The sequence below is a fragment of the Hyperolius riggenbachi genome, chromosome 4 (assembly GCF_040937935.1).
Source record: "Hyperolius riggenbachi isolate aHypRig1 chromosome 4, aHypRig1.pri, whole genome shotgun sequence".
NCBI lineage: Eukaryota > Metazoa > Chordata > Amphibia > Anura > Hyperoliidae > Hyperolius > Hyperolius riggenbachi.
This window is the reverse complement of record NC_090649.1, coordinates 288,477,711-288,499,259: the sequence shown is the minus strand read 5'-3', so window position 1 is coordinate 288,499,259 and position 21,549 is coordinate 288,477,711. Positions and strand designations below refer to the sequence as shown.

Below are 21,549 nucleotides of genomic sequence, written 5' to 3'. Positions count from 1 at the left end.
TGGCCTCAGCCTCTATACCTTGCATGTTAAGACCTGGGGGTAACCTGCGCCGCTTCACTACAGTCCTCAGCAGCAAGATCTGAGAGGCGGTAACAGGATAGGGCGTACGACCCAGCATCTATGACACCCGGCGTATAAGATGACCCCCAACTTTTAAGAAGTCTTATATGCCAGAATACACAGTACATTTATTTTCAGACCACCCCAATGTCAAAGACCTTGTGGGTGAACACTGTTCCCATGCTGGCTGACTTTACTAGTACACACTGGCACATCCTGACGGCTTGTTGAGTGGCGACGCTGTGGCCATGGAGATCTGATGCTGGAAGTAGCAATTAGGTGAGTTAACCCACCTCTTATCACCTGCTCGCAACTCTGCAGAGAGGGAGGAGAGGAATTTGGCCACCCATTGGCTGGCCGAATTCCCAGCATACGTGTGCTCAATATGGCCTGTGGGTCATAGTTAGCCCAGCACTTGTCCAACAGACAGCCCTTATATTTGTGTATGTACAGTTTTTGAATAGAACAGTGAAGTTTCTAAATAAGATTACAGTATATGTGAATATGCCCGGTCTTTTTTGCAACTTGTTGAATCGAGTCTTTGGTCTGGCAGACAGACTGTTTGCACCTAATTATAAGAGTTGGAGTGCATCCAAGACCTTTCCATTATAGGAGCTTATTTCCTGCATCTTTATTAACATGAGACATAATATAAAATTAATTTGGAAATTTTGACTTGTATCTGTTTTTGGGCACAAGATATCGGTGCTGCCAATATTTTAGTGTACACATCCAAGACTTAGGGAAGTAGTATAATAAGTTATATAGCTTTTTAAAAATCACTGTGTGCACAAAATAATCACCTGACTGAGGCATCCAAACATGATTTAAAAGGTTATCTGGTTATGGTAGGTTGATTTACTGCCAAAGAAAAAATCACAGATCTATTATAAAGTATAGTATTGTTTTGTTAAAGAGATCCCGAGGTGGGCTAAAAAAACCCCCAAAAAACTAGGCTACGTGATCTGCAGGGCTGAGCTTATCAGGTAGCCACAAAAATTGCCGCTCCCCGCCTCTCCCGTGGGCTGCAGTGGCCCACTTTCCTTGCACGCTGCGCTGAGAGACTGTGTTGTCTCTCATAGTGTGCATGGAGTCGGGGGAGTGGCAGGAGGCACGGCCAGGGGGAGAGAGCTGCCCAATGGCAGCTCAGGAAACCCTGTAGGAACGCCCCTGGCAAGCGTTTTAAACCGGGAATTCCTCTCCCCTCTGTTTACCTCCGAGTTAGCGACAAATCTTGTGTCTAAACTCAGGGGGCTATAGCATGGCGGTGGGGGGGTGGGGGGGGGCAGAGAGTGGCAGTTGGGGAACACAGAACCATGTCATTAGGCAGAGAACATGGCTCTGTGTCCCATCTGCCCCCGAAGATCCACCTCGGGTTCTCTTTAACTTGCAGCTGTTCGGTGCAAGAATATGTCTAAAAGACAACACCATATTGTATTGTTTAAGAAGAGATGTTGGAGTCAAGAAAATCAACCCCTTTTTGCCCTTGTAGGCCAAACATGTTTATTATAACACATTTAAAAAATGCTGACATTTTCTATAGCACTTCACTCAGTACATCAAGAATATATGTCACTAACCATTCCTCAATTAGTCTCAAAGTCTAACCTCTATAATAGCCATACTCTAATGTCCCTATTATAGTGTAAGGGCAATTTTGAGGAGACCAGTTTAGTCATCGGTTTATTTTGTGGGTGTGGGAGGGAACTGGAATGCCCAAAGTAAACCCACACAAGCATGGCGAGATTAGTTCTAGCAGTGCTGCCAGAAAAATAATTCCTAAAATGTTTGTAGGTCCTTTTTAGAAACTTAAACCCCCTGCAAGATAAAGGTGTGTATGACTATGTGAACAGGACTTGTGATAAAGGGTTCCCGGTTAAGTTATGGAGAACCACTACATTTTTATTTGATGCAGCAAAAGGATTAAACAGCTCAGAACTGAACTACTGTAAAGTGCAATTTGCCACTCTGTATTTGCAGGTCAATACTTTAAGCACATGTCCAAAAAGTAAGACCATAATGGTGAATCTCAGCATGAGTTAGAGGCCCTATGTAAAGCATCATATTCAACCAGTCATTAATAAGTCAGTACTGATTGAATGGTCTGCAGTGTGCTTTATGTACAGCTAACATAACTTTAGAAAGAAGCCAGTGAATAGGTGTCTTGCTTTTCTAGTACTGCTGTGCTCTAGCTGAAATGCATTTACTTGGCTTGGTTATGAATATGTATAAATTGTGTGAGAGCAGCATAATCATTAGCATAACAGTTTACTTGATTTTGTATGTACTACCATAACAAATATAAAGTGTCTATCTTAGTAGCTGATTTATATTTGTACTCTTAAACTTGTAGCTATTTGCATATGCACATAACTAGTATTCATATCTTTCTTTGCAGTATGGTATGGGAAGAATCTTTGCTGGATTGCTTGTTAAACTTTGCTGCTACTCCAAGGGGACTTCTCTTTCTCCAACAGACAGGAGCTATCAATGAATGTGTGACTTACATGTTTAGTCGATTTACCAAAAAACTCCAGGTATGTTTGGAACGTAAAAAGACCCACAAAAAATACACATTATAATGTTATGTGAGTGCCGTGATTGCATGTACATTTAGAAGAGTATGCCCTAAACAAAAAGCACTGTAGTGCATTTTGGGTACCCTTAAAGCGGTTTAACACCCAGCATTACAACTTTGCTTTAAAAGATTGCTTACAGCTTACAAACTATTATGCCAGATTTTTTTTTAAGCAGAAATTCACTGAATGGGTTAAACATGACATTTTAGTGTTGGATTTAACTAGGAATCCGCATCCGTTCTTATCTTTTAGTTACAAATGTATCTTTATTTGGAATACAAATAGACCTTTGAAAAGCCTGCCAGGGAAGCCCTCTTTGTTCTCTCAGAGCAGTGTTTGTTTGTTACATTGTAGATAGATACATTTGTAACTAAACAAGCAAGCACGGAGGAGGATTTCTAGCTAAATGCAGCACTAAAATGTCATGTTTAATCCATTCAGTGAATTTCTGCGAAAAAAAAAAAAATCTGGCATAATAGTTTATAAACTGTAAGCAATCTTTTAAAGCAAAGTTGAAATGCTGGGTGTTAGACCACTTTAATAGTAAGGCACCGTATGGAACTTTATAAAAAATGGGCATGACATGACACTAGGAGCCATATGCAGTTCACTTTTTCACCTGACTTTTCTTCTGGGAGATAATTTTTCAACTTTGATTTAAGATAACTTTTCATCACTTTTCAACTCAAAAAGTACCAAAAAGTAGGTGAAAAAGTAATATCAAAATTATTTTGATCATCTTCTTGTGTTCTGGTGGCTTAAAGGACATTTTATTGACAAGTTTAAAGTATACCAGAGAAGATAAAAAATAAAAGTTTTATACATACCTGGTGCTTCCTCCAGCCCCATCCGCACAGATCGCTCCCACGCCGCCGTCCTCAGCCTTCTGTATCACTGGTACCAGGTCCCGTAACTTCGGCCAGTCTGCGCAAGAGTAGTGCACTCTTTATGTATCTGTCTGGTGGCTGCTTGCGCATGGGGCTGGAGGAAGCCCCAGGTATGTATAAAACTTGTATTTTTTTATCGTCTCTAGTTTACTTTAAAAATATCACCTAGGTGAAAACTTAGGAGAAAACGTTAATTACATATGGGCCTATATCTGCATCAATCAGCAATGCACGTTTTGTCCATTGCACTTCTGTATTTTTTATTTGAGTTAATTTGAGTTCCCCTCCCAGCACACAGCTACAGATCCCTAGCCTGCTTTCTCTTCATGCAACTCTCCACCTCAGCAGCTCCTCTCTATTCAGTGTGTAATAAAGTATTTGACTCTTCCTACACCTTCCCCAGTGTGTGTACAAAAGCCATGTGTACCTCTTATCGCCCTTCCCTGCCTGCAATAAGAAACTATAGCCCATATCTAATTCACTTTTTGTCCTAAGTATTCTACTAGGAGATAATTTTCCATCTTCTGTTTAAAATAACTTTTCAGCACAGCAACTGAAATAGTACCAAAAAGTAGGTGAAAAAGTCCTGTCAAAATTATTCTGATAATTTTCTTGCTTGCCGGTGGCTTAAAGGACATTTTATTGATGAGTTGTGAAATTGTCTCCTAAGAGAAAACTTGGAGAAAAAGGGAATTGGATCAGGCCCCGTTTCTCACTGCATCTTGCTAAGACTTGGCAGTTGCACATTCTACTGCCTGTAGAGGTGTCCCCTTTACAGGCTATCATTATGAGCTGCAGTGACATCACTTGTTAGCATAATAGGAGCAACTGCAGAGTCCCCTAGTGCACCTTCAGAGCATGCTAGGAGAAAGAACTATGTGACACTATGGTAGATGTAGGGTAGGGTAGATGTGCAGCACTGTGGCAAGTGCACAAGCCAATGCCAGGCCACGGAAAGGGGAAGGTAATATGCAGGGGTCGAGTGGGGCGTGGACGTGGGTGGACGTCTGCTTTTTTCAGAGAGTGGACGCCGTCCACCCTGGCATTTGTGGAGGGGAGCAGCACAGTGGAAGGAGAGCTGTGAGCAGCGGGGGGGAAGGGGGGCCATCTCCCTCCTCCTTCCCTCACCTTGAGGGTTCTCCCTCCCTCGTTATCCCCTCTGGAACTAACATTTGCAGTGACTGGCAGCAGACGGGACTTACCTCTTCCTCGTTCGTTCCGGCGCCGGATCTGCTCTGGTCTGGACCAGACTAGCGGCAGTGGAGTACTCGCGCTGGAACGAGGAAGAGGTAAGTCCCGCCCGCTGCCAGTCACCGCAAATGATAGTTCTGGCGGGGAGAGCGAGGGAGGGAGAGCCCTAAGGTGAGGGAAGGACGGGGGAGATGGCCCCCCTTCCCCACCGCTGCTCACAGCTCTCCTTCCACTGCGCTGCTCCCCTCCTGCTGGGGGCACACCTGGCTACCTATTCTGGGACATATACCCCTGCCTACATATACTGGGCACATATACCCCTGGCTACATATACTGGGACATATACCCCTGACTACATATACTGGGCATATATACCCCTGACTACATATACTGGGACATATACCCCTGACTACATATACTGGCACATATATAGCCCTGACTACATATACTGGAACATATACCCCTGGCTACATATACTGGGCACATATACCCCTGACTACATATACTGGGCACATATACCCCTGGCTACATATACTGGACACATATACCCCTGACTACATATACTGGGCACATATACCCCTGGCTACATATACTGGGCACATATACCCCTGGCTACATATACTGGGCACATATACCCCTGGCTACATATACTAGGCAAATATACCTCTCGCTACATATACTGGGGACTACTATACTCATGGCTACTTATACTGGGGACACCTATAGACCTGGCTACCTATGCTGGGGGTACCTATTTTGGGAGAACTGCTGTCAGATTACCTGCATTTTTGTGGAACCGCTGTTATGTATTTTGGGGAACAGCTGCCAGATTATCTGTTTGTTAGGGGAACGGCTGCTGCCAGATTATGTGTATTTTGGGGAACTGCTGCTAGATTGTGTATGTTTGGGGGACCACTGCTGCCAGATTACTTGTATTTTGTGTGTTACGTGTATTTTGGGTGATCCGCTGCCAGGTCTTGCGTATTTTGGGGAACTGCTTCCAAATTATGTTTATGTTGGGGGAACTGCTGCTGCCAGATTGTCTATTTTAGGGGAACCACTGCCATATTATCTGTATTTTGGAGGAACTTCTACCAGATTATGTGTCTTTTTGGTGAAATGCTGTCAGATTTCATCTATTTTTGGGGGATACACTACGGCAGAGCTCAAACTTCCCCGGCAGACCTTTTATATCACTGCTAAGGTCATGTATATTTGGCCCCACCCATGACCACGCCCACGGTATGCTTAACCACGTCCATTTTTGGCACGGCGCAGGGGTTTTCCAGGTGAGTCCACTCAGCTCTTTTCCCAGGACTAGACCCCTGGTAATATGCCTTTTTTTTTATTACACACAAAAATACATTTGTGCTCTGAAATATAAAAAACTCAGAAAAAAATAATAATGGAAAACCTACAAAGATTGCTGTGATGTAATTCAAAGGCATATCTACACTTCTCTGCAGCTAATTGATATCAATGCCAGTTGCAGGACACATTATCAGATTGACTTGTAAGTAATTTATAAAGCATACAGAATAGAGAAGGTTCTCTGCTTCTGTGCTGGATACATCAGAAGATGTTCTGCACTGTTTACACAGCTTAGTATTAGCTGAACACAATCTGATAACTTTAATAGAGAGGGCAGACTTCATATAGTTTGAGTATTTATTTCCACTGAGTGCCGTGCCCATTTCCTAACTGGACGCTTCACCTATGTTGCTGCAAAGCCACAGCCTAATCGCTGTAGCTGTGTCATGCCCGGTTATTGGGATTCGGATGCATGAAACAATAAACTGCTGCATTCCCCAGAATTGTACTGGCATGTGAATTGAACAGCATGCTATTGCCCAGGATATGCAGCGTGAATGCTGCAGGGAAATGTTGCGTATTCTGCAGTAGTGAAAATGGACCGTGAAGTAGAGGATCCTTAACCCTTCCAGTAGCTTCAAAATCATTTATATACATGTTTTCCCTATTAGTCTTATGCTGTGTTTGCTTTAAACCATAGATGAAATCTGAGTTTCATCCAACTTCAACATTTACTCTCTGTGGATAGTGTAATAGTTAAGGGCTCTGCCTCTGACACAGGTGACCTGGATTTGAATCTCGGCTCTGCCCGTTCAGTAAGCCTGCACCTATTCAGTAGGAGCCCTTGGGCAAGTCTCCCTAACACTGCGTGTCCTAGTGGCTGCAGCTCTGGCGCTTTGAGTCCGCCACGAGAAAAGCGCAATATAAATGTTCTGTGTTTGTTGTTGTTTGTTTGTGATCCAGCAGAAAAAGTTTCTGTTAAACATAATCAATTTTGAGATTGTGGTCCTTTGAAATGTTTTATTTGGGGGTCACCTCAGGAACCCAACTGCTGTTATCAATACATGTTCTCTTGAGTTAATTCTTTTTTATTTCATTTGCTGACCATTCAAGATGGGGTTTGGACTTATCTGAGAGCTGTGGATCTGTTTTGTTTTTCCTTTGGGAAATGTGGGATGGGAGTCGGCTTATCTGCAGGTCAGCTTATTTGTGATTGAATGTGGTATATCTATAGTTTTGTAGTTCTACCCCAAAATAGGACTTTTGTGGAATTCATCAGCTTTAACTGATATCAGTAAAAGTTACTCTGCAGTAAACTGTTAATTAAAGTGAACCTTAGCTGTCCTTAAAAAAAAAACAGTTTCACTTACTCTGGGCTTCCTCAAGCCCCCTGCAGCCATCTTGTGCCCTCACCGTTCCTCTACGATCTTCTGTTCCCCCGCTGCAGGTTAGTTTTGTCTTTGGCCGACTGTCGGCCCCTGTCCACACATCTCCTTGTTCGCATTTCCGTCGTCAAGTGCGTCCTGCGCAGGCACAGTACAAGGTTTTTCTTGACTCTTGCTGCGCTTGCGCAGCACTTGATGACGGGAATACAGTAATAATAATTCCTTTTTTTGTATGGCGCTTTTCTCCTGTCGGACTCAAAGCGCTTATGAGGCAGCCACTAGAGCACACTCAGTAGGCAGTAGTGTTAGGGAGTCTCGCCCAAAGAACTTTTTACTGAATAGGTGCTGGCTTACCGAACAAGCAGAGCCGAGATTCGAACCCAGGTCTCCTGTGTCAGAGGCAGAGCCCTTAACGATTACACTATCCAGCCATAAGCTGGAATGGGTGCAAGAAGATGCGTGGACACGGCTGAAAACAAAACTAACCCGTGGCAGGGGAACAGAGGATCGTTGAGGACCAGTGAGGGTACAGGACCGCTGTAAGGGGCTATGGGAAGCTTTTTATTTATTTTTTTAGGACAGTTAAGGTTCACTTTAAACCACTAACTTATTAACACCATAACTATGACAATAAAAAAACTACTTCAATGTGAATGAAGAGTTCAAACCATTTCATCTATATCAGATATCCCTATGATATGTATACACGCATGAAACACACACACACACACACACACACACACACACACACACACACACACACACACACACACACACACACACACACACACACAATATAAAACGAGCATTTAGAGAAAAAACCTACTGTATGCGGAATAGTTTCCTCACTGAACATTAAAACACAACCACAGATAATAAAATGCTAACCTTGACTGCCATGCTATCAATTCATTGCGGTTGACACCGTGTCTGAATACGGTGCTTAAATGTCACTTTACTCTCTTTTATGTGCTTTCAGAATACTTAATTTAGTTGGTAGACTCATCATTGGTCAATTTTTTTTCGTTATTGATTGCTTGGCATTTTCTTGACATAGTACATTGCAATATTGTGCTGATCACCTTGGATTTAAAAATGATTTTCTTTTAAACAGCAAATGCTCCTGACCATATTTAAAAAATAAAAATATAATTTGCAAGGCAAGGATTTTACCATTTAATATTTATAAAGTGATTTTGATTAATATGAGGTCTGCATCTTGGGCAAATGTCCTCTAGCTCTCTGGGTGCCAACTTTGAAAAGGGAATACCACCAGTAATACAAAGAAAGGATTCCTAAGGGAACTATGGTGAAAAGTTGGACATTTTAAAATACAAATGTACCCATACATACCCTTTTTCCAAAATTAATCCACCACATTTTTTTAATTCCTTTGTAGTTATAAATGATGTATGCAAACATGCCAGCCAGCATGCCTACTTATGTACTATTATTCTAGCAGCTGGATTTTGCCACTGTCATTTAAGAAGTGCATTGAAAATTCAACTAATTCTGAGATTCCCCTTTGAGGAGATGAACCAGTCTAAAACCTGTCAGTAAGAGGCCCAGAGGTGCTATCTTATAATGCATACTGTAAGTGACAGTTGCATAGGAAGTAAAAAATGTACATGTACTCTAGGACAAATGTTTAACGCATATGTATGTTTAACCAGTTCGGCCTATCTGGACGAGCTTCCTCGTCCAGATAGGCACTGCTGCTGCCGCCGGCTGGTGTGCGCGATCGGGAGAGCTCCCGCGCGCGCTCCCGCTGCCCGCCGCTAGCCCGCCGATCAGTGAATGGGAATATAATTCCCATTCACCGATCTAACTTCCCCGCAGAAATACCGACGCTTTCTCTCCAGAGAGCGCGGTATTTCTGCCCCCAGGAAACATCTCCCCAGCATTTTAGTTCCTGGATGCGAGATCGTTCGCATCCAGGACTTTTTTCACTGTGGCCATCTTGTGGCCAAATAGTAAACTGCACCAACATACATTTTCAATTAAAAAAAAATATTATTTTACATTTAAAATTAACAGTTTCCCTCCCACACCAAAAATTACCCACATACACATTTTTATTAAAAATAAAAATAAAAAATACATTTAAAAAAAAACAAAAACAACATAAATAGTTACCCAAGGGTCTGAACTTTTTAAATATGCATGTCAAGAGAATATGTTATTATATTATTTAAAATTATAAGCTTATAAATAGTGATGGACGCAAATTGAAAAAATGCACCTTTATTTCTAAATGAAATATCGGCACCATAAATTGTCATAGGGACATCGTTTAAACGGTGTAATAACCGGGACAGATGGGCAAATAAAATACATGAGTTTTAATTACGGCAGGGTATATTAATTTCAAACTATAATGGCCAAAAACTGAGAAATAATGAATTTTTTTCATTTCTTTCTTAATCTTCCTGTTAAAATAGATTTAGAAAAAAATAATTCTTAGCAAAATGTACTACCCAAAGAATGCCTAATTAGTGGCGGAAAAAACAAGATATAGATCAATTCATTGTGATAAGTAGCAATAAAGTTATAGGTGAATGAATGGGAGGTGAACGTTGCTCGGATGCATGAGATTTTCGGACTGCGGTGCTGAACCGTACTTGTTGTTTAACATAGTGCCCCTTTAAAGGTAGCCTTACACGATTCAAATAAATTGATCAAATTTCAATCAAAATTATTGACTGTATAGAAAAAAAAGGGTTTTTTTTTGTTTTTGTTTTTTTTATATAGAAACAACAACCACTTTTTTTTTTTTAAGTCCAGCAATAGTATACCTATAGTGATCAGAGGCCTTTTTTCAATTCCTTTTTTCCAAAGTTTTCTCCTTGCTGAGGACTTAAACGGCATTTTATTGATAAGGTGTGAGATTATCACCCAGTAGAAAACTACTAAGAAAATATTCCTGTTTGTGTCAGCTGAGGTTTCTGAAACTAAAAATACTACTTTAAATATTGGGTCATGCGACCTGTAACCGGTTCGCTAGAAGAGTTAACTGCAGGCTCTGTGAGAAATACTGTTGCTGCTTGGCTTGCATAAGTCTCTGGTCAAAAAGCAAGGCACAGACTGAAGGCTAGCTGAGGTAGGCTGTACTGCAAGACATAGCTGGCAAAAACTGCTGACAAATTACTCAATTTGTTTGATCTGCTGACACATGTGCAAAGCTCTGATTTTTCTATGATCACATCCTGCTTTAGCACATGATCATGAATAGCAAATCAGAGACTTACATATTGATCACCTGACCAAACTGGTAACATGCTTCCTCATAAGTTCTCCTAGATATCACTACAGTTGGACCTGGAGTTGGGCTGCTGTACCTGCAAACCAGAAGATGAACTCTGCTGCCAGGGGGCGGAACTTTGCTGCCTTACCCCAAAATCCTCACAGTATTGAAATTCTCAGCTTCCCTGCATTCTGATTTATACATAGCTGGATAACTTTAGGCTTGACCTGTCATTCTGTAATTGCCGTGTAAGTCACTGATTGCTGGATGATGATCACTGAACTGTTTGACTGAGTTTATGTAGTTGAAATACTGTATGTTTAACATGGAACATTTCCTAAAGTAAACATAAATACATATATGATAATTAGACATTTGTGTTATTTTAATTGATTCTTCTTTTGCAGGTTAGCAGATGTGAAAAATTTGGCTATGGAGTTATGGTGACGCAAGTAGCTGCAACAGCCCCAGGAGCAGTAGCCCTCCAGAAGTCTGGTAAATACTGGCTTTGCTTATAGTCATTTAGACATTAATCCTAGACATTTCTGCTGGTGTCAGATGCAGTAGGTGAACATATGTGTGTAGCAAAGTTTAATTTAAATGATTGTTAATAAGTTTAATCAGCCCATTTTCAGTGTGATGATGGCCATGCTGCACTAACGTTTGAAAAGGATGAGATGTGGTAGATACCATTTTATCTAGTACTGCTGCTTAGTTTAGCATGAATAATCATATGTAGCATTTTTTTTACTAATGATTGTAAGTTTGTAAGAATGTAAGTGAAAGAGAACACATAACACACCTTTTCTCCTGTACAATGTAGCTTAATCATCTAAGGTCTTATATATTATAGTACGCTCTCCATGGTGCTGTATCGGTTTTCTCTCAGAGCATGCCTGAATTGGGGAAAGGGAATAAGCTAGATATTTTCCTCAGGAGTTGGAAGCCTCTGGATGGCCCCTCATAGAGCCCACTGTTCTAGCACAGGATCCTTCCTCATCTTCTGACCATGCTTCCAGCTGTGGATTAGCCCATCTGGTCAAGGTCCACCCATGCCCAGCAGAATGATTCCGCAAATGCATGGCTTTGTTCCTCTGTGCACAAGCATTTTCTTCTTCTGAGAGTCTTACACGCGCATACCCATCGCTTACCAGCGGGCACCCTCACACCCGGGAAAAAAACTATTCGACAAATGTTGTCACATAAACACAGAGGGATCCTGTGCTGGAATGATAGACCATCATTCCAGGAGGATCTGGAATCTTCATGAGCAACATTTTTTTTACGTTTTTTTTTTCACTACCTTCAGGTGTCCTTTAATATACAGTACAGGTGCCACTGAAAGTCTACTCAAAACTAAGAAAACATATATGGCTGGTGTAGGGCTTTAAATGTCTATATATAATTGCAATCTACATGAAATGTTTATTTCAGATTGTTTTTTTTTTTAATCACTATATGAGTTTGAAGTGAGAAATCATACATTTTCTTTCAGTTTTGGACAGGTTGGAGAATCAATTAAATAATATATCGGACTTTTCTTTCTTTCGAAATAATAAAATAATTTTGCCACCTGACAGTAAGTAGAAGTAGCCCCCCAACACCACCGTACACGCTCAACAGTGTTTACCTTCTTTCTTCATATTGGTAAATTAAAGGAGTACTTTACTACCTTATATTTAAAAATGACACCAGAGGAATTCAGTAGAAATCACCCTAACTGTAACACAGAAAACAATGCAAACCAGAGAAAATGACAAATGCAGAGAACTCCATTTTCCCTATATAACTTACATAAGTAAAAATATATTTGTATATATATTGTTGCAGGCTTTATTCAAGCTTTTGTCACGGACTTGTGGGCTGCTCTGGAATGTGGAAGAGATGATATTCGAGTCACTCATCCTAAACCCACTCCTGTAGATCCTATTGACAGGAGTTGTCAAAAGGTATGGTAACATGGCACCTAATGAGGTCATTGTATATTTGCAATATTCTCTTCACCATCTGCTACTGAGATTTTATTAGCCAAGTTATTTGGTGTATGACAGAATAAAAAACACAGGTCAGTGAGTCTGCTTTGCCTTAGTAGGCTAAAATGTTGGTAAAATAATTTTGAAGAAATGGAGAAGTTGGTGGTGTGAGAAAGTTTAATTCATGTGTTAATATTTCAAAGCCTACATATATATCAAAAGTGAGCTTCAGTTACAATTAAATCACCCAAGGAGAATAGAGTGTTTCATTAGCTATAGTAAACAGACAATAATAACCTACTTCAAAAGAAAATTCAGGACAAGTACCAACATAATATAGCAACAGATTATAATAAAAATATCTTTATTAATAACTGTGCTACAAAGATCTCAATTGGTCAAGTGTTATCAATCTCAAATAAACATACAAATAATTGTGCAACCATACAATCAACAGTATATACAAAACACAAACAAAAGAATACAACTGGTACTATATACTATACTATATATATCAATGTGACAAACCTCAAAAATTGGGTCCATTTCCTGTTAAAAAGGTTACAAGAGTGTACCATGATAATGACCAGTTGTATAAAGTTTAGTTCTGTGAAAACATGCTGATGTGTTTCATGGCAAACTTACTTAGAGGATCTGCAAACTAAGGGCAATATTGACCCAAGAATGCAAAAAATAAGCTCACCAATCACACTGAAGCCAAGAGAGCGTTGTATAACAAGTGTACAAACAGCAGAAAGTTGGTAAGTCGGGTGTAGAGGATCCCCATGTGACAGAGGAACAGAGAATAACGTGCACTTAGCTAGTTTACTATCACTATATGTTTAGAGTAGCATCTTATACTCTAGATTTTGTATGGCATACTAGTATTATAAAGTGGGGTCAAAAACAATAACACAGTTATATTATGTTATTGACCATGGACTGAATTTTAAGTGTAACTAAACTCAAATTTAAATTAGGTAAAATGTAAAGCATTTACAGTATGTTGAGTCCTGTGACTTATAAACCTTTAGAAATTAACGTTTCAAACTGAGAAATCCTTTATAAAGCCAGTGCTTCTTTCATCCATGCAGCCTCAAAATCCCATAATCTTTTTTTCTGATGTCTCTCCACCCAATATCTATGGCCACAGTTCCTACCTCCCTATGTAGACACATGGATTTTGGTCACCAGATTAATCAAAATACAAAATGTAATCTGGCATCTTTTGTTCTTTCTGCTTTTTGAGTCGCATGGTTACATTCAGCAGCTTCATCATAAAGAGAGAATACAGGTTGTTTACAATGCCAAGCAGATTTGGCCTATCCCTTCCACCACTTTGCTACTGTACAGAATTTTTATTCACTTACTATCATGATCGCTGATAGAATTTCCCTTGATCATTTTTGGGTTTAGTTGAACTGCGAGTCATTCTGAGTATGCAGTAGTACTTTAGCACTTCAGCAACTGAGCCCACAGATGCGTTAGGTTTAATATGCGTATTTGTAAAAGTTTAGTTATAAAATAATAATCTCTCCCCCCGACCCAGCTGAGTCATTAAAGTTGCTATTCACTTTGTTTTGTCATTTGTTTTGCAATTCTAGTCTTTTCTTGCTATGGTGAACCTGTTATCATCGTACCCTGCTGTTTATGAACTGCTAGGAAACCAAGACTTGCCATCAAAAAATGAGTACTCTCTCCGTGAAGTTCCAACTTGCTTTCTTGTAAGTTAAAAATGCTTTATTAAAATAACAATCTGGTATGTTACTACTGAAATATTTAATTGTACTATGTATAAGGTGTGAAGCTAACATCCTAAAAAGTTTGTTTTGGAAGCTAACATCTTCCATTTAATGTAAATTGTAGTGCCTTTTTCAGAAGCAATTGGCTGCATTTATGCCTTTAAAAAGCTTTGCACACCTTCTTGCTGTCAAGTCATTCAGATGCAGCCTGGTTTAGGATGCCCTGCCATTTCTCTCTACAGTGTATTAGATTGAGCTATCTTACAATACAATTAATCCTGAAATTAGAACTTAAAAGAACTACAAAAAAGTGTATGCTATATGGTGACCTTTAAGAAAAATCCAATGTGTGTTGCCAAGGATGCAGCTTAATAGGATATACTCAAACGGTTTCGAATAACTCCAAAGAAGAAAGAAAAGACTGCACACCACTGGCTGGAATTCACTTTGCTATGTATTCATGGAACAAGACATTACATGTTACGGATAAACTCCTTCATCAGATGTCAAACGTTTCACATCTGATTAAGGAGTTTATCCGTAACATGTAATGTCTTGTTCCATTAATACATAGCAAAGTGAATTGCAGCCAGTGGTTTGCCGTCTCTTCTTTCTTCTTTGGACCTTTTAAGAGAAGCACAGTTTACATTATCTAAATTTAACGCAGTACATTATCATGGTTGATTTTACTAATTGCAAGACATTTGTTAATAAAGTCTACACTCACCTAAAGGATTATTAGGAACACCTGTTCAATTTCTCATTAATGCAATTATCTAATTAACCAATCACATGGCAGTGGCTTCAATGCATTTAGGGGTGTGGTCCTGGTCAAGACAATCTCCTGAACTCCAAACAAAATGTCAGAATGGGAAAGAAAGGTGATTTAAGCAAATTTGGAGCGTGGCATGGTTGTTGGTGCCAGACGGGTCGGTCTGAGTATTTCACAATCTGCTCAGTTACTGGAATTTTCACGCACAGCCATTTCTAGGGTTTACAAAGAATGGTGTGAAAAGGGAAAAACATCCAGTATGCGACAGTCTTGGGCCAACTGATTAACCTCCCTGGCGGTTAATATTTTTTGCCAAATAGGCAAAAATCCTTTATTTTTTTAAATTTTTTTTTTGTTTCATGTAAAGCTACCAGAGTGGTAGCTACATGAAACACCACTAGAGGGCGCATGTGTCCCTCTAGTGCGATCATCGCCGGCATCAATAGCAAACAGGGGAACGCGTATATAACACGCTTTCCTGTTTGGCTTCTCCTGTCACCATGGCGACGATCGCAATGACGTCAGCCGACGTCAGCCGACGTCCTGACGTCAGACGCCTCTGATCCAGCCCATAGCGCTGCCCGGAACTCATTGCGCAGGGCTCTGGCGGGGGCCCTCTTCTGCCGCTGCGTGCGGATGATCGCCGCAGAGCGGCGGTGATCAAGCTGTGCGTGCGGCTAGCAAAGTGCTAGCTGTGCGCACAGCACTTTAAATGGCGAAAATCGCCCCACCAGGGGCTGAGATATCTTCCTGCGTGGCATAGCCCGAGCTCAGCTCGGGCTTACCGCCAGGAAGGGTAAAAGCTGATAGAAGAGCAATGTTGACTGAAATAACCACTCGTTACAACTAAGGTATGCAGAAAAGCATTTGTGAAGTCACAACACGCACAACTTTGAGGCGGATGGGCTACAACAGCAGAAGAGCCCTCAGGGTACCACTCATCTCCACTACAAATAGGAAAAAGAGGATACAATTTGCACAAGCTCACCAACAGTGACAATTACAGACTGGAAAAATGTTGCCTGGTCTGATGAGTCCCGATAGAGTCAGAATTTGCCGTAAACAGAATGAGAACATGGATCCATCATGCCTTCTTACCACTGTGCAGGCTGGTGGTGGTAGTGTAATGGTGTGGGGGATGTTTTCTTGGCACACTTTAGGCCCCTTAGTGGCAAATGAGCATCGTTTAAATGCCACGGGCTACCTGAGCATTGTTTCTGACCATGTCCCTCCTTTCATGACCACCATGTACCCATCCTCTGATGGCTACTTCCAGCAGGATAATGCACTATTTCACACAGCTTGAATAATTTCAAGTTGGTTTCTTGAACATGACAATGAGTTCACTGTACTAAATTGGCCCCCCACAGTTACCAGATCTCAAACCAATAGAGCATCTTTGGGATGTGATGGAACGGGAGCTTCGTGCCCTGGATGTGCATCCCAGAAATCTCCATCAACTGCAAGATGCTATCCTATCAATATGGGCCAACATTTCTAAAGAATGCTTTCAGTACCTTGTTGAATCAATGCCACAATAGAATTAAGGAAGTTCTGAAGGCGAAAGGGGGTCAGACACCGTATTAGTGTGGTGTTCCTAATAATCCTTTAGGTGAGAGTATAGCTAATGGGATGACCAGGGTAAACAGGTGTAAGTGCTCCTGTTAAGTTGCTAGATCAAGGTGACCCACATAGATTGTCTGTTCAGTAGCATATAGCAAACAACTATTATTTTGATAATTATTGCCTGCGGCATGGATTTTTTTTTCTCCTTTGATTTTCAACTCTAGGAAAGGTTACTAAATCAGGCTCTTAGCATAGAAATTATTCAATGGATGAAATATTTAAGAGTTCCTTAGATGGACCTTTTTCTGTAGATCAGCTATCATTTTAACATTCTTTTCAATGTAGGTTAACTGCGGTGGTCTAGTGTTTTCAAATGTACACAGAAGAACATTTTTCTTCAGTTTGAGCTCAATAAGTAAGCTGAACTCAAAACTCTGTGTACACGGGCCCTAAATCTGATATGCTGCTGTGGTTCTGATGCACATCATTGATTTTTTTTTTGTTTCTTTGCTAAGCAATGTTCTCGCAGCTTCACTGTAAATTAACTGTATCACGTTCTCAGAGATATGTCACTAACTGACCGAGTACATAAAATGCATCATAGAAAACTGGTGTGTGGGTGTGTGTTGGTGTGTGTGTGTCATATACTCAGTTAATGTTACATTGGGGTAGACATTACCTAGATCATGCTTAGTGTTAAACCTTTGTTTTACCTTCCTCCAGTGTATTTGAGGAATAAAAAGCAATTTGGACCAAGCAAGAGAGAAATGTGCTATTAATATTTGTTCTATATGACCTTGCTTTCTACAGACTTTATTTATCTTTCCTACTCAGAGCTTTCTTATTATGTTTAAAGTACACCTTGCACCAGAAAAAAAGTTTTAAAATAGGGCAGCACAGTGAATAAACACATATTATAATGGAGAGCTGTGCAGGCCCTGTGTGGACTAACTCAGGCTAAGTTTCAATAGCCTCTTTTCATGTACAGTAGGATGGATTAAAGCTTTCTCCAAATGAAGCACATTGCAATATGCATGTGTTATGATAATCATGTATGGCTACATATACAGTGCCAATTACTAGGCATGTCCAATTGATACATTCCTATTAATTATTGCAGAAATGCTTTGAAGCAAATACATGAACATACTGTAATGGAATCTGTTGTAATGCAGATATGTGTACATGCCACAGATATATACAGACAGTATGTGTTCACTTGCGATAATTACTTGTGTTATAGCATAACACAGCACACTATGCGAACGAGACATTACAGAGAAAACAGTGAGTATAGACTGGTGTTTTTAGACACGACTTTCTCTGCTGAGAGGGCACATAGCACCTGTTGGTATTGTACCTAGCTGTTTATAAACTTTTAGCGGAACAAGACTTGCCATTAGTGACTAAGGGGCAGCAAGTAAAAGTACAACATTGCATGTGATTTATTGAAACTTATAACTCAAGTAAACCCTCCTTGTCCCAAGGTTAAAGGACAAGGCACTCTTAATTCACAATGGAAGGGGCGGGTTTCTTTTTCACACAATGAATTGAGAGTACACCTACACCATGTTCTAATGAATTAAAATGCACAGTGTTTTTTTTATTTGTACTGTATTTTATATGACACACTTTTTCTCCCCCCAAAAATGGGGAGAAAAGGGCAATGTGTCTTATATGCCAAATACATGGAGTCCCCGTCTTACGAACCCCTGCCGATACAAACTGCCAACCTGCCGCAATGTTGGGGTCTTCCTGAGCTGTCCCTGTGTCTCATTTGCTCCTCTTTGTGTCCGCTTTCCCTGAATAAATGCAAGCAGTGTCAGCGCGGCTCAACTAATCCATCAGAGCCCGTGGCAATCAGTGACCTCTCCTTTCTCTCACTGCTCCCCTAGGGCTGGCTTCTGCTGATGATGCAATCAGGTTGACTGGCTGACTGGATTAGCAGCATGACTGATTCAGGTGTGAGATTCAGACAATACCGATGCCTAAAAGATCAGCAGGACTGCCATGCAACTGGTATTGTTTAAAAGGAAATACAAATGGTAGCCTCTATATCGCTCTCAATTCTGGCATCTTCTGAGCCAGTCACAAGTCATTAAATGCTGTGAGCTGTGGGAATCTGTAGTTCCCTGCACATTACCAGGGTTAATTTTTGTTAGGTCCGCTCTTGTGTGTATTTCCACACATGGAAATCAAACTGACAACCCTTTGAAAATCATTAGACTGTTTTCATCTAAATGGATTTTTCACATGTGTTTATGAGAGGGAAGAAGAATTACAGCATGTTGCTTTCTTCTGCACACGTTGCAGAAAATAGGAAAAAATGTGGGAAAAATTATTATTTTTCAGTTTTCGGCCATTATAGTTTTTAAATAATGCATGCTACTGTAATTAAATCCCATGAAATGTATTTGCTCATTTGTCCCGGTTATAAAACCATTTAAATTATGTCCCTATCACAATGTTTGGCGCCAATATTTTATTTGGAAATAAAGGTACATTTTTTTTTACTTTTGCATCCATTCCTAATTACAAGCCCGTAGTTTATAAAGTAACAGTGTTATACCCTCTTGACATAAATATTTAAAAAGTTCAGTCCTTAACCACTTTCCCCCCGCCCGTACGAATTTCTCTGTCAGTTTTACAAAACTGAGTACATGATGTCACTTGGTGACCTCTTATGGTCAAAAGATGGTCATAACATATAAAAATTCAAAAAACTGTCTATCACAGCTCCAGGACTACATAGACTACATGGACTTTTTCAAACTTCCAAAATTGCATTAGTAATTTTTTTCATTAGGATCCAGATAAACATCATTTTCATCAGAGAATCACTAGAAAAATTGAGAAAAGAAAAAAAACAAAGAAAAAAGATCGCATAAGAATTTATTTAAGGCTGATCACTGCATTATACTGCACAATGCATAAGAGGTCCCCAGACCAAACGAAACAACACAACAGTGGACCACCACAAATAAGTTTTTTGTGCCTGCTCACCTCCAGGCACAATAGAAATAAATAATTGTCGATATACAAGAGTTTCACCACACTGTGAGAATATCTATCGCAGGTACATCACCCACTGCTTACCACAGTGGGTGAGTATCTCCCACTAAGTTACACAAACAGAAATGGTGTCATCCCAGAAGTAGATGAAAACAAGAACAGAAGATGCAAATCAAAAACAACCAATCCTCAGAGAGGACATAAGACTCACCACTCTTTTTCCAAACAATATCTTGATATTCAATCAATTGCAGGGACCTAATACTTGAGAACAAAAGAGAAGGTAGAGAGACAATATTACATTTTAACCATTTATGTTTTCAAAAAACATCCAAAACTAGTCTCCTCATTGAGACCCCGAGATTGTCTTGTCATATCCATTTTAGCTCTCTTCTAAGTAGACTGATGGTAATATCTCCACCTCTCTCTCCCAGTGTAACTTTCTCATAAAAGTCCAACCCTGCATCGATCCGCCATGAAAAAATATAGCATGTTCTGCCACTGATGTAAATGTCTTATTATCTTTATGGTCACATTCAGCCAAACGAATGGTGGAAATATGTTTTTGTAAGCAAGTTTTTAGTTGATTCTTTTTCTGTCCAATATATTGTTTGCCACCCCATTTGTTTGACAATTTATAAATTGTCTCACTGAAAATTATTTTCCTGTAATTTTGTTGGTGAATGTTTTTGTTGTCTTCGTATATGGGCATACTGAGCATCTACCACATCTGTAGTTCCCAGTAATGCCATGTCCTCCTTCATCTTGTGTAAAATGACCTTTACTGAGTATGGTTTTCAGTGTGGGTGCTCTTCTCGCTGTTAGACTGGCTCGGGGAGTAACACATTGTTTGATTGTGTAGTCATTCAATAGAATGGACCAGTATTTGTCTAAAATCCTTTGAATGTGTTCCCATGCTGTATTGTATGGTGTTATCAGTCTCGTCACTGGTTTCTGTTGTTCTTTTACTCGCTGGGCAAGAAGGGTTTCTCGCAGGGTTGTTTTAGCTCTTTTGACTGCCTGTGCCACACATCTTCTAGGATATCCCCTGTTTCTAAATCTTTTTTCTAGATCTCTGCATTCCTTTTCGAATGTTTCTGATGTAGAACAGTTCATTTTTAATCTGATTAATTGACCCGTGGGAATATTCATTTTTAAATTATTCGCGTGAATAGAACTGAAGTCTAATAGGCTGTTCACTGATGTGGGCTTACTATAGATTGTAGTTTGTAACATACCTGTGTCAGTTTTCAAGTCCAAAAATTCTGCCATCTTATTTGATATCTTGTATGTTAATTTGAATTTCTAGATCTCTACTAACTAAATCAAAGAATATCTTTACCTCGGAGCACACACTGAGAGTAGGCAGACATTTTGAGGCTTGCTTAAATGGAGTACCACCCACCTGTGTTTGTGATTGATTTTCTTCCATGAGGTCTATGAGGTCTTGCATCGCCTGTGTATCAAGGCTGTCTGGAAATGCTTCTTCTATTTGTCCAGCTGTCCGAGCAGTTTTATCAAACATCTTTTTCAGAATCTGATGCCTACAGAAAAGATAGACATCTTTCAATACCTCAAAATAATCAAAATGATTTGTGGGCGCAAAAGACAAGCCTTTCTGTAATACTCTTGTCAGAATCTATACGTTGGTTGCTATTAGCAACAGCACAACACACCTTTTACTCCGCCACTAGCAGCTCATTAGAGCTTCAATTCACAGCGACAGTGTTGTGTCAGAAAGATTAATAACCGGAAGTACCTCAGAGGTTTGATCTGGGTCATCTCTGGCATATCCTCTCTGTTGGCGGGGCTTTTTCTGTGTACTAT

General features: G+C 40.1%; 1 protein-coding gene across 8 annotated transcripts in view; it reads left to right on the top strand.

Moving 5' to 3' along the window:
- The window catches only part of TBC1D32 (TBC1 domain family member 32), a 478,427-nt gene that overhangs the window by 249,282 nt on the left and 207,596 nt on the right, over positions 1 to 21,549 (top strand). For all 8 annotated transcript variants that reach the window (XM_068231378.1, XM_068231377.1, XM_068231379.1 and 5 more), the window contains 4 exons: positions 2,459 to 2,597; positions 11,065 to 11,152; positions 12,488 to 12,606; positions 14,235 to 14,354. In XM_068231378.1, coding sequence (XP_068087479.1) covers positions 2,459 to 2,597; positions 11,065 to 11,152; positions 12,488 to 12,606; positions 14,235 to 14,354 — 466 coding nt within the window. The remainder of the gene's footprint in view (positions 1 to 2,458; positions 2,598 to 11,064; positions 11,153 to 12,487; positions 12,607 to 14,234; positions 14,355 to 21,549) is intronic.